The sequence below is a fragment of the Aptenodytes forsteri genome, unplaced genomic scaffold (assembly GCF_000699145.1).
Source record: "Aptenodytes forsteri isolate BGI_AS27 unplaced genomic scaffold, ASM69914v1 Scaffold242, whole genome shotgun sequence".
Taxonomy (NCBI): Eukaryota; Metazoa; Chordata; class Aves; order Sphenisciformes; family Spheniscidae; genus Aptenodytes; species Aptenodytes forsteri.
This window is the reverse complement of record NW_008795253.1, coordinates 2,399,458-2,416,284: the sequence shown is the minus strand read 5'-3', so window position 1 is coordinate 2,416,284 and position 16,827 is coordinate 2,399,458. Positions and strand designations below refer to the sequence as shown.

General features: G+C 39.1%; 2 protein-coding genes across 6 annotated transcripts in view; one reads left to right on the top strand and one right to left on the bottom strand.

Annotated features, from left to right (window-relative positions):
- The window catches only part of FAM184B (family with sequence similarity 184 member B), a 52,223-nt gene extending 38,313 nt beyond the window's left edge, over positions 1-13,910 (top strand). For 2 of the 5 annotated variants that reach the window (XM_009279121.2, XM_009279119.2), the window contains 9 exons: positions 2,152-2,364; positions 3,617-3,770; positions 4,939-5,051; positions 5,466-5,650; positions 8,566-8,712; positions 10,149-10,266; positions 10,448-10,552; positions 11,280-11,485; positions 12,814-13,910. In XM_009279121.2, the coding sequence (XP_009277396.1) occupies positions 2,152-2,364; positions 3,617-3,770; positions 4,939-5,051; positions 5,466-5,650; positions 8,566-8,712; positions 10,149-10,266; positions 10,448-10,552; positions 11,280-11,485; positions 12,814-12,904 (1,332 nt within the window). In that variant the 3' untranslated portion in view covers positions 12,905-13,910. The remainder of the gene's footprint in view (positions 1-2,151; positions 2,365-3,616; positions 3,771-4,938; positions 5,052-5,465; positions 5,651-8,565; positions 8,713-10,148; positions 10,267-10,447; positions 10,553-11,279; positions 11,486-12,813) is intronic. The other 3 variants (XM_009279120.2, XM_019472018.1, XM_009279122.2) reach the window with 3 other exon arrangements.
- Positions 13,141-16,799, bottom strand: MED28 (mediator complex subunit 28; the record flags this gene model as incomplete). Its single annotated transcript, XM_019472015.1, has 3 exons — positions 13,141-14,260; positions 15,316-15,428; positions 16,679-16,799. Coding segments are annotated over 3 exons (432 nt in total), but the record flags the coding sequence as incomplete, so codon positions are not given.
- Positions 16,800-16,827: the final 28 nt, after the last annotated feature.

The following is a 16,827-nucleotide window of genomic DNA, read 5'->3' as shown; positions in this document are numbered from 1 at the left end:
TGGAGTACTGCGTCCAGCTCTGGAGCCCTCAGCATAAGAAAGACACGGACCTGTTGGAGCGGGTCCAGAAGAGGGTCATGAAAATGATCAGGGGGATGGAACAGCTCTCCTGTGAAGAAAGGCTGAGAGAGTTGGGGTTATTCAGCCTGGAGAAGAGAAGGCTCCGGAGAGACCTTATTGCAGCCTTTCAATACTTAAAGCGGGCTTATAAAAAAGATGGCGGCAAACTTTTTAGCAGGGCCTGTTGCGACAGGACAAGGGGGAATGGTTTTAAACTAAAAGAGGGTAGCTTTAGACTAGATATAAGGAAGAAATTTTTTACGCTGAGGGTGGTGAAACTGGCACAGGTTGCCCAGAGAGGTGGTAGATGTCCCATCCCTGGAAACCTTCAAGGTCAGATTGGACGGGGCTTTGAGCAACCTGATCTAGTTGAAGATGTCCCTGCTCATTGCAGGGGAGTTGGACTAGATCACCTTTAAAGGTCCCTTCCAACGCAAACTGTTCTATGATTCTATGAACTGATACAGGCTCTGTGGTTTGCAGCATTTTGAGCCTTCAGAACAGAGTTCTGTGCTGGGAAGCCATGAGAATAGGAAAGGCTTAGAGAGTACTTGAATAGGGGCTGTGATCCATCTGGGAATGGAGAAGGGCCTCAGGAGAGGGAAAGGAGAGAACACATCCTTTGGAGGAGAGGAGCCAGCATGCTCAACCAGTGTGAGAAAGAACAGAGCCATGAGCTCGCAGGAGTACATTTAGCCATCATCAGAAAGGATTCCTATGATTTGGAGAGATCTGGCATAGTTCATTAGTATCTCCCTTTAGACAGTGCAATGCTGGCTGTGGCCATGAAGTTAATGAGAAGTAAGGGCTTTGCACAGCATGTCTCCTTTTCTCTTACGTAACACAAAATATACCAGAAAGTGCTATGAGAATGAAACGTGGAAGGATATAGACACCTTAGCCCACTTAGTAAATCTTCATCCAGCTTTTGTGGTGCTGCATTAGAAAGGACCACAAGTGTGCAGTTGAAGTTACAAAGCAACTCTAGCTAGCTAAAGCTGCAGTGCCTCCTCAGCTAACAAACTGTCTGCAGTATGCATGGAAAAAAATGAAGGCAACACTGAAGAAGAGAAAAAGAACATACATTAGTGTAGAGGAAAGAATAGGGTGGAGTCACAGATTATAATCTGTATCATACCCAATTTGCAGGTGTGTGTAACATAATTTGAATCATTTAAAGTCGCATGAAATTCTAAGGAAGCCAACTTCTTCCTTTCATAGTTTGAATTCTGTTTCTCTAAGGCTGGAAAGTACAAGTATATAAAAATTGGAAAACAGACCATCCTCTTTTACATGCACCCAAAAAGAAAAGGCAAGAGACATAGAGGTTTTGCAGGAGGCATGGCAGAGCAAAAAAGCAGATTTGGAAGTCAGATACAGCAGCAAAAATACTAATTGGCCTTAGTACTTATGCATGCTCCTTCTATGCAGAAGGCAGTTTTTCTGAATTTCACAGCTATGATGTTAGGAATGGCAAATTTAAGAAGAAGGGCAAATACAAATTTTTGCTGAAAGTTTTGAAAAGCTACCAAGTAGGAAAGAGAGCAGACTCCTTCTTCCTTCCCCACCAAAAAAAACCCCAACAAGTTATTCTTATAAACGGGTATTTTTTTGTTACTTTTGTGTCAGCCGTTATAGACGTCTACTGTATTTTGTAATTAAGCTAAGAGCGGGGAGAAAATAAAACAAATCTGAAGCATGATGTGCAGAATTCTTGTTTCTGTTGGTTCTAAGCTACTGCTTTATATAAATGGACTCTGCAGTGTTACATCTCCAGGATGATGATAAGCATGGCCTTAGGCCTGCCTCCTGGTTTGTACCATAATTATTGTGCAGGTTGAACTATGGATTGTATGTATGATGGAGACAACATGAAAAGAAATAATTTAAGAAAGTACTTGATGGGCAACAGACAGTATATTCAAAAGGGATGTCATTCTTCACTGAAAAAAGGGCTTCTTGCATGAAACAAGCATCTTGCTATTGTTCATAGAGCAACACAAGTTGATAAAATGTATTCAAATTTACATAATTCCTCTCCATTGTGAATGCAGCCATTAATCCTATCCTGCTGATTTACTTTTCTGGAAGGTGGCTCAGCTGAAGCAAATATTAGATCAACAAGCAAATAATTTCAAGGAGTCACTGAAGAAACATAATCTACAGTCCAACAAAGAAAAAGAGAAGCTTTTGCAGGATCTTCAAAACACCATTAAAGAAAACCAGAATGTTAAACTGCAGCTGGAGGCATCACATCAAAAAGTCTTAAAAATGTTGGAGAAAAGCAAAAATCAGGAACTCAAGGTCAGTTTATGACATACAGTGTAAAAAAAAATTGTATTTGTGGGATAAACCGTATTAGCTAGAGCCGATTACCAAAACTCAGTTATCTCCGGTTATCTTAATGATGGGTTGCCATTGCTGCACATAATGAATTATTCTGTGATTTTGAAACCTCATCATCTTCAGGTTGGGGGTTTTTTTAATTTTAACATTTGAACTTAGACCACAGTGTGAATGAAATAGTTTCATAAAATAACATAGCCTACCCTCTACAGTTAGGCTGCAATGAATACAAGCTCCTCTAGCTGTGCTCTTGCTTCAGAAATACAAGGGAATTCCTAAGTGTATTATTAACAGGACTCAGATTTATTCTTTTTCATCCATTATTAATTTATACATAAATACTTTAAAAGAAGTGCAGTAGACATGTATAATGATGTGTATTGCTTTAGATACCTTCAAGAAATCAATTCAGTAAGTGGATAACCAAAGCTTTTAAAGCTTCAAGTGGATTTATTTCAGTGGCAAAATGTTAATGCAATATATTGAGGTTCTAAAGAATGTTGCTGTTTGAGAAAAAAAATCAACTTAAAAAATCTACACGTGATTGTGACATAGAGTTCAGATGTCCCTGTTGATACCGCACACCTTAGGGAAAACCTGCTTGTAAAACATATGTAGTAAAACCACCCTAAGTACAATTTAATATCTTCTTTATATATTCAGAATAAATCCCAGCTTTAACAAAACCAAGCTGAAGGCAGTAAGGTCGTAAAAATGAAACTGAGGATGGGAGATTGCTTTCAGAGTCACTGCAGAGCAACTGCTCCGTCACTTAGAATGTATCAGCAGCACTTCTAATGACAGTGGAAGTTTTAGCCAAGAATGATACAAGGAAAGATAGAAGCCTTTGTCTGACACACTGTGATAAGTAATGACATACAAGTCAGATCTGGGGGGCTTTGTATGTTGAATTATAAAACATCTTTCTAATGCCAAATAGTGCAAAGATGTCAGTGTTATTATTTCATGATATACAAAAAATTTAATAGATGATATCTTGATAACTTCTCTTGTCCCTATTAAGTTTTATTTTTTAACTTCAGCTCATTTTTATTCTTGTGTTGAAGAAGTGTCATGTAAAGTGGTGATGAAAATAGAAGAAGTTCTACAATGAAAGACCAGATTCATCCTGGCATTACAAGTAAAACAACAAAAAGTGATAAATAGGCTCCAACTACTTTGTTTTGGGGGGGGGGGCTTTTGCTTACAGGAGGCAGAAGAACGTTTGAAAAAGGAATTTAATGAGACTTTCAAGATCCAACATCAGTCTCATAGGCTGGAAATGCAAACCTTGGAAGAGAAAGCAAAGAAAGAATTACATGATGAACTCGAGCAGATACAGAAGCAGCAAACCCTGTTGCTAGGTATAATGTCTCATGTCATGCACAGCTCCTACTGCTTGATTATATGCTGAGAAGCACTGACTTTCCTCCCATTCATTTTCTTTCACCTTCTGGGAACTCCGGCCTTTCTGAATCTCCTTGTCCATACCCTGCAATTTCAGCAATACAGACTTAATATTCTTCGTTAACCTAGCTCTCAACTGTCAGCAGCAGAATGTTGCTGGGAGAGTAGTCTGGTGTACAACATTCAAGTATGCATTATCAGGTGTATTAAATTAGAATATTGTAGTTAATGTATATGACTTTCCTATTTTTTTCTATGATTTGAAGAATTATTATATGTGGTTCAAGTCTGTTCTATTGAGTTCAGCAGTGGAGATCAGTTGCTCCATACATATTGTTTAGTCAGTTTAGAAAGTTCCCTAAACTGTTCAGAACTACACAGAACACTGCATTAGGAGGACCTGCAATATCTCTGGGTTCGAAGTCAGGTTATTAAAGCTCATCTATAAAAGTTTTTTTAATTAAAGAAAGAATAATTTGAAAGTACTTTAAGTACAAACTGGATGCTCTTCTTGGGCTTTTTTTCAGTTATTCAAATTTGCTAGAAAGATTTGTTGCTCTCTAAAGTTTATATGTTAAATAGATAAATTCTATTCTTCTTCTTCAAGAAAAATTGTAGGGAGACAATAGAGAGAGAGAAAAACTTCTTTCTCCTTGTACTTGATCCGTCCCGAAACTTGTACCCAATATACACAAAAGTTGCAGTATATGACAGATCTGCTTACATAAGTGTTGTAGTTCTCTAACACAGCCAGAGCTCCCCTCAGTCTGCCTTATGGCCCTCTATAAAACACCAGTGGACTTAACAGGGAAGCTCAGGGGTGCTCCAGTAAAGTTCAAGGTTAGAAGAAGCAATTACAGTGATTTAGTTTGCAAAACAACTGCCACAGAATTGCCTCTCTGATTCCGATGTTGAATCATTGCTATTGTAGCTCCACATCTTCTTACTATTGCTCAACTGAGTTACTTCTCTAGCAATAGGAGGCCATTATACTTAATGGCGAAGGAGTTGAGGAACAAAGCAAAATGTAATGTATTAATGTTTTCATCTACATTGTCTATATCTACCTTCCGCATCCAGCTGGCCTCTGACTGCCTTAATGATTGTCTGTCTGATTGTTACTAGGATCTCTAAGGATGGAACTCTCTGAGCAACAGACATCGTGCACTAATCTCAAGAAACAAATAGAAGAACTCCAAATGGAGCTGAGGAGTGTGAGGACACTGAAGAAGCATCAGGCAAGAATCCAGTTCCTACTTCGTTGCCATGTTGTGTTTTGCGAAAGCAATAGTATCAAATTTCTCTCTCCAGAGATAATAGAATTGTGCAGAATCTCTTACAGAAATGGAATGGGTTTCCTTCCCTTATGTCACACTTTAAAATGTTAGCATTGTTTATCATCTTCTCCCTATGGGCAGGCTTTTTTTCCATTGAAAGATCAGAATCGACAACACAAGTAAATGAATGGATGTTACAAGAAAATAAATTTTATGGGGACTATGAAATATGTTCAGGAAGTTTTGATCACAGATTTTGTCTTGCACATATAATTGAAAAATCAGTTCACAAAAATTCAGTGCACACAATTCCAGTGAGCTCGTCATGTTAAATAATTAGAGGCTGTGAATAACTAAATTTGGCCTTTTTCTTAGGAAGGAAGTAGCCAGAGCCAGATCAGATCTCTTCATGATGAACTGGAAAAATGTCAAAGTGAAATTTCCAAACTCAAGAAAGAGAATTTACTTTTGAAGGACACAATGAAGCTACTCAGTGCTGAGTTGGAGTCACAGAAGCAAGAAGCTGCACAGCTTCAGGATAGGGAGAAACAGCACAGAAGGTTTGCCTTAAATTCACACTTCACAGTGCTATCTGGAGAGTCAATAATAATGCCAGCATCAGAGGTGTTCTAAATGTGATGAGTGTCAGAATCTCTCCTTTCTAAAGTACTGATTTTAGAGGTTAGGAGTTTTGCAAAAGCAGTAGGTCATTTCACATTTCTCTCCAGCCATAATAAAAGCATTTGAACTAACTGTTCATTATATGTCACAGAGAAATATGTCCAGTGTAGCCCCAGAGGAGGGACCTGAGAAAATCTGCATAACGTCAGCCTTTGAAAGGCACTGTAAGACATAAACAAATCCCAAACTCACCCAAGAGCTATTAAAAAAATGTAGAAGTCCCTGAGACTAAGTATCAGTTTTTTATACGTACTCTCTGTAGCTGAAACCAATGGGTTGTTAGCTCTAAAGGGGAGACTTGAGAATGCCGTATGTACTCTGTGAGACTGCGTTGGCTGTAACAGCCAGCTTTGCACTGGGGGAGTAAGGGCAGTGATAGCAGATACTGACAGTGCCTCTGGACTGGTGGAAGCCTGGAGCTGTAATATACTGTCAGGGCACAGGAGGGGCAAGCTGACTTGTAGTTTTGGCTGTCTCTGTAGAAGGTGGACCGCATCCTCTTAGTGTAGCCACAAGCTCATGTTGCATTGCAGTAATAGCAGTCTTCCCATTTGCGTACAGAAATAGTGCAGGACTTGACTTACCTTTTACATGAGAGACAAGACTGGGGTTCACTGTCCAGTGCATTTGTGTGGCTGGTGAATCCTTTGAAATTTCTGGATGGTCATACTACGTGTTCTCTTTGTGGAGAGATTGAGGGGTCTGGTGCATGGGTACCTTTCAGTTCATTGCTGCAATGGTGTAGAATGTATGCCCTAACTACTCAAGCTGTATATATAAAAGGATTTCTGAAAAGTATACCCTTAAAGGAATCTTTAAAATTATGTCCTATATAGTCTGGAGAAAAGCACTCAAGGGACATAGCGTCTCTCGGCAGACTGTCAGAGTGGCCAGAGTAATTCCATTGCTGTCTACCAGTCAGTAGGTATTTAAAGAATGAGAAAGAAACTTTTTTTCCCCTCCTTTGCACTACTTGGGGAGTTACTTGAAAGTGACTTTCATTTCAAGCTTTTGAAGCAAGATCAACAGAAAGAATTGCAAACCAGAGAGTTTCATCAGGGCCCTCCAGCTACCTTGAAGGAATTTAGAGCCTCTGTTCATGAAGGGAAGAATTATTCACATGTCAGTGATGAGGTCTAAAAAGCCTCAAATGCTAAAGCTGCTGGGTTGGAGGATAATCTTTACAGGGGATAGATGGTGTAGCTGTACTACAGTAAGCATTTGAGAAGGAAGCATTAATGGAAATTATATAAGGAGAAATCCTTCAAATAACAGGAGGTAGGACTAAAGAGCTCAAATGGTCCTAGGCGCCTGATACAGGCTGCTCTGAAATTAACCCATGGAAGATCTGCAACATTAACTTGCAGCTCTTGTTTTGCTTTTGCAGGACCAGTAATTTGGGTAGGGGAATAGTTAAATTGGTGAGTGCATATAAATAACATCTTTTTTACTGTTACTTTGACAACAGTGACCTTGTCTTATGCTATATAGTTATTTCTGATTTGAAAGCTGATAGTGGCTTGTTATTTGCATGTGCCAGATTTTTATAACTAATTATTTAAAATTACTATTCCTGCTGTTGCCAAGTAAATGAAACCAGTAATCCACTTGAAGTAATCATTCCCATTCTCTTGAATTGTGTGAATTCCACCTCCAGTACAGAAACCTTTTGCAAGGACTAGGATGAGAGCAAACAAAGGGTTTTTTTATGGGAAGAGAGGAAAAATCCCAAAACGGCAATTCTGAGCTTTTATTCTACCACTGAAGATCCATTTCAGGGATTCTGCTCCCATTTTTTACTCTTATTCTTCTGCTTCTCATTTTGTGCCAAGTGCCAAATCAATCACTCCCATGGCTGCGCTCTAATTTCAAGGGCAGAAACCTTTTATGGGCCTTTCCTGAAGCATTTCAGAAACAAGTGAAAAGGGGCTTAGAAATACATTAAAAAGAAAGAAAAAAAGGTAAACTGAATATCTTTTGTGAAAATTACAATTGTTAATCTCCTGAGTTTGACACCTCTATTTTAATCAGTAAACAACAGAACATGGGCTCTGCATTGAGTTAATGAAAAAGTTTCTCCAAGGTTTAACAAAACGTTAGCAAACAAAAGGCAAGAAGCTAACAATGATTCTTCAATAGATGTCTATTGGTTTTGGGGTTGCTATCAGAAAGCAATGTTACGGCTAGGCTTGAAAAAATGTTAGGCATTTTTTAGTTTTCAATTGACGGTGTTAATCAAATAGCAGTATCTTTCAAAATATATTGTCTGTTAAAGACAAATGTTGTAGTTAAAGGCATTGTTATAACATTTCTTACCTTCACTTTAAAAAAAAAATATTTTTAGGATGGTGGTAGGCAGTATTAAATGTTTCTGGTGCCATAATGTGATGAAATATAGCATTAGAGCATCATGTTGAAATCCCAGAGATTTCAAAATAATTTTGCTTAATACAAGTGAGTTCCTATGGTACTTTATTGTCATGTTTGACCATTAAGATTGATGTACAAACTAACCATAGACAGAATATCAATAGCATCATTATATAGAATAGACTTTCCGTTTCTCGAAGACTGAAGGTCTCCAAATAATTTTCCTCTTCCTCAGTGTTAGTGTGGTTTTGCTTCAGATTGCAACTGAAGTGTCAAAGTCAAATCAGTAAGCAGAAGTCCAGAGCTCCACCCAGTTAAGTACCTTTATAGTCAATAAAATACCTCAAAACTGCATGCTTTGATCAATGATAATAAACTAGTATTGAAACGTGAGAATTCAGACATATTTTAATACCAATGAAAGGCTACTGGTAGAAGACCTCAATATCAAGCATAAAAAAGAACTGGACATACTGAAACAAGATCACCGGAAAGAAATCAAAAGCATGTTATCTGATTTCAGCAGCACTCAGGCACATCTCCAAGCAAAGATTTTCTGCTTAGAAACTGAGTAAGTCATTTAAATAAAATCTAGCTCATACTGGCAATGAGTTCTGTTTGAAATTATTATTCTTAGTATGTATAATTTTTTTATTACTCATAGGTAGAATATTGTAAGCACTGAAATAGAAGTGTATAGATATTTCCTTTGCAAACACAAAAAGACCCAGATATATTGTAATAAACTCTGAATATTGTTTAATGTAAAGCACTATACATACAGTTTTACAACGCTAAATTAAAACTTGCACTTAGCATCTTGCAATTTTATGAAGTGTAAAATCATCTTTGTCACAGATGATACCAGAGGCCTTGATCCATGATCTTGTACTTAATTTTGTTCAGCAGAGCAGCATCTTTGAGGTTAAGCTCTCTCATTCTCACTCCCTTGCAAATTTCCCAGGACAGCCCCAACTAACTCATGTAAATAAATGCACTTTGCAGCCCCCTGTGGAGTTAAGTAGCTCTGTGGTGCTTCAGACTGTACAGGAGAGGCCCCTCAGAAATAATCTCTGTGATTATATATATCCCTTGTCCTTTTCTCTTATCCCAACTGTGCGGCATAGGTCCAGAAGAGAGACCTACTTGCATGTAAGCAGGTCTCAAACCATTCAGATGTTAAGATTTATCTTTTTATCTAAACTGTGAGATACACTAAATTAAGATTGGTGGGGGGGATTCTCTCAAAAATGTTTACCCTCACCAAAAAAACCCACAAAATGGTGGTTTGTATTCTGTAATACATTTCTCAGTATGGCAGGTGAACTTCATAGCACTCAGTTTCTCAAGCAGCAAAATTCATGAACTTGGCTGATGAAGTAATGACTTGTTTTCTCATGGGTCAATCAAATGTATGTTTCCACACCATCTCTAAGAAGGTTTAAGTTCTCATTTGAATCTTTTCCCCTGATTAAGGCATTTAAAGAGCTGAACTCACACTACAGGTTTTGACTTAGAGGGTTCACTAAAGCAGCATGTATATCCAAGCCTCTCTTTTTATGAAATTTAAGGAATTGAGTATTTCTGAGGCCTCTATCAAATATGGTTGGAATTAGCCTGTGGTTTCTAAAGTTACTGGGTCAGAAAAGAGAACAAATAGATGAATACAGACATGCATAGATACTGTGACACAGATTTTTTTCTTTAGGAAACTAGACTAGCAGTATGATGTGCAGGCTTGTTAGTATTTTATACCAGGGGCTGGATTTTACACTGGCCAGGTGTTGTGGGTTAGCCCTGGTGGCAATTTCTTTCGGAACTCCACAACATTCTATACTTATATGTAATCCATGTACAGATGCCCATTTTTAAAAAATGCTGTTTTATCAGAAAGGCCTGACTATGTCCCTGTATTTTAGGCTTGGAATTTAGGGCAGAGCACAGCCCAAGTACCTCTTGAACCTGGTCTGAGGAAGTTTTTTCCAATCTGCATTTTCTTTGGTACAGACTTAAAGAATTAGAAGCAAAGTCAAGAAAGTGGGAGTCCAGATCAGAAGATACACACCTTATAAGCTGTCTGCAAGACAAATTAAGTGAGAGAGAAGAGATTATCAAGCAGCTGACGGTAAGATTTCCTTTTGTATGTACATATATATTTTGGAATCTGTTGGAAACACTATTCAGTGTTTCACACATTGCTTCAGACTGATTCTTTCTTTCTGTTCTGGAATAATTTGACAAATACATGTTTCCATACCAACTTCCAACAAATAGATGTTTCCATACATAACTTTCTTTCCCCTTAGGAAGGAAGAAAATTTCAGCATTCACTTTTAGCCAACACTGAATCTTACAGGAATCGATCATTTTCTTTCAACCCTAATGCAGGATGCTCAACTTCTTCCATGAAGGTAAGAAAGATGGGCAATGCAATTGAAATCGCAAATCATGATGTTTTATTGCTATTTGAATTATACAGATGATCAGGACAATAAAGGTCCTATTAATTTTTTATGGTAATGTTACTCGGTAGAATGCTTTCCAGTAAGCCAACCTACAGTCAGGTGCTGAGTAAAACATAAATTCAGTAGAAGTATATATGCACATAGATACAGGTGTTTAAGCAAATACAAAACACTGGCACTCCAAAGACGTCAGTCTTCCACTGGGATAAGCACGGCCATTGCTCGCAGATTTGGGAGCTGCTCGTAGATTTGGGAGTTGCTATTTGGGATATTGCATGCATCAAGGAAAATTATGAATTGTGTTTGGGCTGCTCAGGATTTGCTCTTTGTCATTCCAGCCCCTCTGTATGATACTGTCTATAAATAGTCATGGAAAGAAGGGAGGTCAAGTTGGTGGAAAGCACCTAGCTGAGCTCTGCAAAGCTATTGGCTTTGATGTATCTAAAACCTCAAGGTCAAATACACAAGTTGTTTTAATTGGACTACCTAATCCATGGATCCTCACAGCATACCCTGAGAATTTATTTTAAGTGCCTATAGAAAAAGATGGGAATCTTCATTTTTGGGTGCTCCTCACAAGATATCTAGGAATGAGGTATTGTTGAGGTTTTATAGTAGAAAGTGTAAAAAAAAAAAATGCATGTGTAATGAAGTTTTCTCTTACAATAAAAAGCAGCAGAAGAAAACGGTCGAGGTGCCCAGTCGTGTTGTCAGTGTTCCAAATTTAGCTTCCTACGCAAAGAGCTTTTTGAGCTGTGACTTGAGATCAAAAAGAAGTGCTCCTCAAATAACAAAATCTACAAGCTTAGACCGGAGTCCTGGCTGCCTCAGGGTGGGCTCTCCATCAGCGCAGTCCTCAGACAGCAGTGCTGCCACAAGGTATTTGTCCATTTTGCAGTGACTTGTAAGATGATAAACAAATTGGTATTCAGAATCTTGTAGGCATTCAAACACATTAGACATTCGGAAATAAACAATGACATAAGGTTCCTGTTGTGAACTCCATGTGTTCAATTCTCTGCAGATAGACAAAGAACTTTACTGCCCAAGTAGGCTATAATCACTGCCCCGCAGAGCTTATGATTGCAACCCCTCCTGGTACAAAAAAAAGAGAGGAGTTGCAAGTATTTAACTAAGAATGTAGTTAGTAGTGAACATGGCTGCTTAAAACTTTGGGCACGTATCAGTGGTTCTGTTAAGGATGTGTTTTCCTTCTTACTTTTGTTTCTTCACTTTGCACTTGGTAGATGTAGATACCAAGAAATAGTTAAAAATTTATGTAGTTAACATTATACAGTTATAATGATACATATTAAAAACAAACCCACTACCACTATACTTCAGGACAAAAGCCAGCCTTCTCACCTAGCTCTTAGTGGAGATTAGTTGTCCTGTAAATTGTGTGCTACAGAGTTCTTTCCTTGAAGGCAGATGGTGCTGACTGCTGCCAAAGACAGTAACCTGGGACATGGGCTTGGATCCAGTTTGGCAATTCCTACATCTTAAAGATAAAAGCATTCCTACATCTTAAAAGATAAAAGCATTCTGTGTCATGCCAGATGACTGCCAAATCAAATCAGATTTGTATTTTAAAGCGAAATGTACAGGGAGACTGAGGGTAGCTTGGCCGCTACTTACTTACTCTTTTAAATCAATCAATCATAAGTGAAGTCATATTTGCTACTATAAGCTAACCAAAATTAATATAAATGTTAAAAAAGCATCCTGAATGCTGAAAAATCGACTATGTAATAGGATTGATTATAAAAGCCAGTTAATATTCAGATAAATCTTTCAGTTCCAAATAAAACCTTTACCCAACATTTTTAATGCCTAAATTGTATTTCATATATTTAAGAGTGAATTGCAGCTGCCATTTTCTGATTTTCAAGACTTCATGTTCTTGAAGCATCCTTTTGTTTATTTTTTGAGATGTCAAATTAAGAATTACGTTCGAACATCTCTCCATAGCTGTTTAGCTCTCCTTCACACCTTCCTTTGTGTTACTACCAGTGCTGTTAGCCCAGTTACTTGGCTAGCACAGAACCCACTAGGAATTGTAGCTGGCACCTTTTGGCCTCATCCAGTTCATGTGAGCACAGATCCACACAGATCCATTCATAAGATCATGAGTTTTTCCAGGAAAAAAGTATTAGATATTGATAAGATTGTAAGTAAGTGATGCTAATGCTTATTTGTTTGCACAGGACACATGGCAATGAACCACCACAAACCAAAGATGACCAAAACCAAGACCCTCAGCATCAAGAATGGTTTACTAAATATTTTTCATTTTAATGCAAACTATTTCCATACTTCTCAGAATCACTAGAAAAGCTCTTCCCGTTTTCTTTTAGGGAATGATAATCCAGTATGATTTAGGAAAAAAAAAAAGATGTAATTTCCAAGTAAATAATTAGGAACAACTGCACTCTCTTACATGTAATTACTATGGAGTTACAGGCATGGGTTTCAGAAAAATGCATTTTTAACAACCTCTGTAAAAAATGAAGAAAAAGCAAAATTCTGGAAACTGTTATGTGAAGAGACTTTTTAATCAAGAGACTGTACCACTCCACAATTACATTAAATATGCAGTTTGGTCTCTGATACGTCCTATCAATCTGGCTCCAGCTGAAAAAAGATCTTACTTCTGTAGGTGATTTCTGTAGGTTTATACATTTGCTTCATCAGCTGTTTAAAATAATTTCTGCATAGAAAAATGTAATTTTTTAAGTTTTTAATAGTTTTTTGTTAAACTTATTTTAAGCTGTACAGCATGCAGTATACCTCCAATAGCATGTTTATAGCAGGTTGGTTTAGAAATACTTTCTGGTTTGCTTAATAAACTGTTTTGTATAGTCAGCATTGCAATATAATATTCTTGTTGCACTTTAATACATGTAACAATCAGCCTGATAAATTAGGATATTATGTAAGTATGAACATTAAAACTTGCTTGTGAATCATCCATTTCTATGTTTTGCAAAATAGTGCTATGTTATGCTGAAGTGTGAGTCAGACTGATACACTCAGAGTTCCAGATTTATGGGAACTGCGTACTTGTACATTTTATCTCAATATTGTTCTTATGCCCACCTAAATGCAAAGTGGGTGAGTGACGACATTTATCCGATCATGCTAGCTAACTCATTACCAGCAAAGACACAGTTAGGGGGAAGCTAGGGCCACCCTTTCCAGAAGGAACAGGATGCATTCTGGAAAACACACTTCTACCAGAAAGCATCCTGAATAGCAACTCTGCATATTTTCCATTGAAATATAAAACCAATCCATTTTTTTTTTTGGGGGGGGGGGGGGTGGGGAAGATAATTTATTTTTCTTAATTGTCTTAACTATTTGTAGTACAAATTACATGATACAAAAAGCATACAAAGTCAAACTAACACCACTCCTTTGCATTGTTGAAAATGTTCAGATATGTAAAATCAAAGATCACGTTTGCTTCATTGGAGCAGGAATATTAGCAGATGCTTGTTCTAGGTAAGCTAATGGACCTTGAGGTATTTCTGCAGGCTTTTTGTGCTGTACACTGATATCTTCCAGGACCTGTTGCCAGTGACGCAGTTTACCCAAATGTTTCTGAATTAATGCTTCTTTTCTCTGCAATTCATTTCTTAATTCTGAAACATCCTACGGATGAAAAAACATGTATTAGTAAATAGACAGTATTCATAAGAATAACCACCTCACATAAAGAGCATGTAGTTTTTTTAGCTTGAGTTTTCAAGCTGATCTTATAGGGATTCCAATAATATGTGCTGGTTTTGGCTGGGATAGAGTTAATTTTCTTCACAGTAGCTAGCATGGGGCTGTGTTTTGGATTTGTGCTGGAAACAGTGTTGATAAATCAGGGAGGTTTTCGTTACTGCTGAGCAGGGCTTACACAGAGTCAAGGCCTTTTCTGCTCCTCACACCACCCCACCAGCGAGTAGGCTGGGGGTGCACAAGGAGTTGGGAGGGGACACTGCTGGGACAGCTGACCCCAAATGACCAAAGGGATATTCCATACCATATGACGTCATGCTCAGCATATAAAGCTGGGGAAAGAAGGAGGAAGGGGGAGATCTTTGGAGTGATGGCGTTTGTCTTCCCAAGTAGCCGTTACATGTGATGGAGCCCTGCTTTCCTGGAGATGGCTGAACACCTGCCTGCCGACGGGAAGGAGTGAATGGATTCCTTGTTTTGCTTTGCTTGTGTGCATGGCTTTTGCTTTACCTATTAAACTGTCTTTATCTCAACCCACGAGTTTTCTCACTTTCACCCTTCTGATTCTCTCCCCCACCCCTCCGGGGGGGAGTGAGTGAGCGGTTGTGTGGTGCTTAGTTGCCGGTTGGGGTTAAACCACGACATAATGGAAAAGTGTCTAATGAAACAGAGGGAAAGCACTGTGAATACACTAGTTCCGTTCCCCCAGGTCACATATTTCAGAGATCATTACTTCCAGCAAAATCTAACTAGTTTGTTTCTTCCAATGAAACTATCATCTGTGTTCCAATACTCCACAGAATAGAGGCATCCAGCTTCTCCAGGTTCATGGTGAGAGCTACGTTAACAGTCCAGTTCTACCAACTTAAGATACAGCATCGTGTTGAGAAACCCAGAACTAATGTGAACGAGGTGATTAACTGTACTGGTACACAGCTTACCTGATCTAGCACAACACAGGTAAATTAATTGAAACCTACCTCTTTAATTACTTGCTCTGGTTTCTGGACCGATAGCTGCAGTCTTTTTTGTAGAAAAAAGCATTCAGTTTGTCTTGCAACATCCAGAAACTTCTGGATGCACTGATCAACACCTAAACATAAAACAGGAAAATAGAAAGGACAGATTTCAAAAAAGATGTTATCAGGCTGATACTGGTAGTTGTCTGCAAGCTATTAAAAACACTTTTCACAGTACTTTCTAGAAAGAAAATCTTCAGGTTTACCAAAATAACGTATTTATAAAACCAGGATGTGCATTAAGTCTCCGTATAAACCGTTGCTTTGCAAACTTTCAGAACTTATTTTAAGAGTTGTCTTGCACCTTTTTTCCCAAGTTTTATTACATTTTTGACAATGACAGACAGTGATAAAATATTTTGTGGAACTTGGTTGAATAAAGAAAACATTTCACTGCACGCCCAAGCAACAAGCTCAATGTAAGGTTCTATAATATGGGCATATTTAGGAGAATATTCTGCTTTCATATATTATGCACTACTGTTTTGATAATAAAAGCTGTCCCATTCCGGCATATGAATATGACCCAATATCCAGAAAGGAGTTTTCAAAAGCATTTATGCTGTTTTCAAAACGGTGCTTGAGACACAGGCTTAGAAAATTTTTCAGGGAAAAGTACAGTTCTGAACAGTAGTCAAGGGCCATTTTTTAACTTCCTGTTCATGCCAGTTCAGTATTAATCATGCCTCCCCCAGAGGTGCCTGTCACACGAGGCTTAAAGCACTGCTACTAAGCAGACCAGGCTTTCCTTTCCCACCTTTTATTATTGGTTCATATAGCTTAATGCGTCACATTAGCTTCCTAGTTTTTGAACCATGTATTCCATTGCATGTTCATACAGCCCCACACAACCCCAGGAGCCACCTGGCACTCTGACTTTTCCACAAGACCGCGATCGTTCCGGGCGGGTTTCTTTCCATGTGAGCCTCCCGCTACTGTGAACAGCGTTCCACCTGAGAAGGTGCAAGCAACCCTGAGTTATACCAGAGTCACTGTTCAAAGATCCTGAAATAGTTTTTAAACCTCTTTTGGCCTCAAATGACAAGGCACGTACACCCCCGGCGAAGCCCAAATGCACCTGCAAAACTTCACAGGAAGTTTTAGAGGAAGTTGGCCACAGATTTGCAACCCCAGCCGTGCCCCTCCGTATTTCAGGCTTGCAGAATAAAACCGTGGCACGCCCAGGGCTTTTGTGAAGCCGAGCCCAGCTGCAGCACCTCGGCAGCGCCCGAAAGCCGCCAAGGGGTCAGCCCGGCCCGGCGGGCGTGAGGCGGGGGGCGCTGGGCACCGCGGCGACGACCCCCTCCACCCCCCAGGGCCTCACCGGTGCGGATCTCCTCCTGGTCCGTGCCGTTCACGTAGTCCTGGCTCACCAGCGAGGCGAAGCAGGCCTGCGAGAGAGGGAAGCGCGGAGGTAAGAGGGCCGCGGGGGGCCGGCGCCGGGAGGGCAGGGCCGCCCCGCGGGCGCCCCCC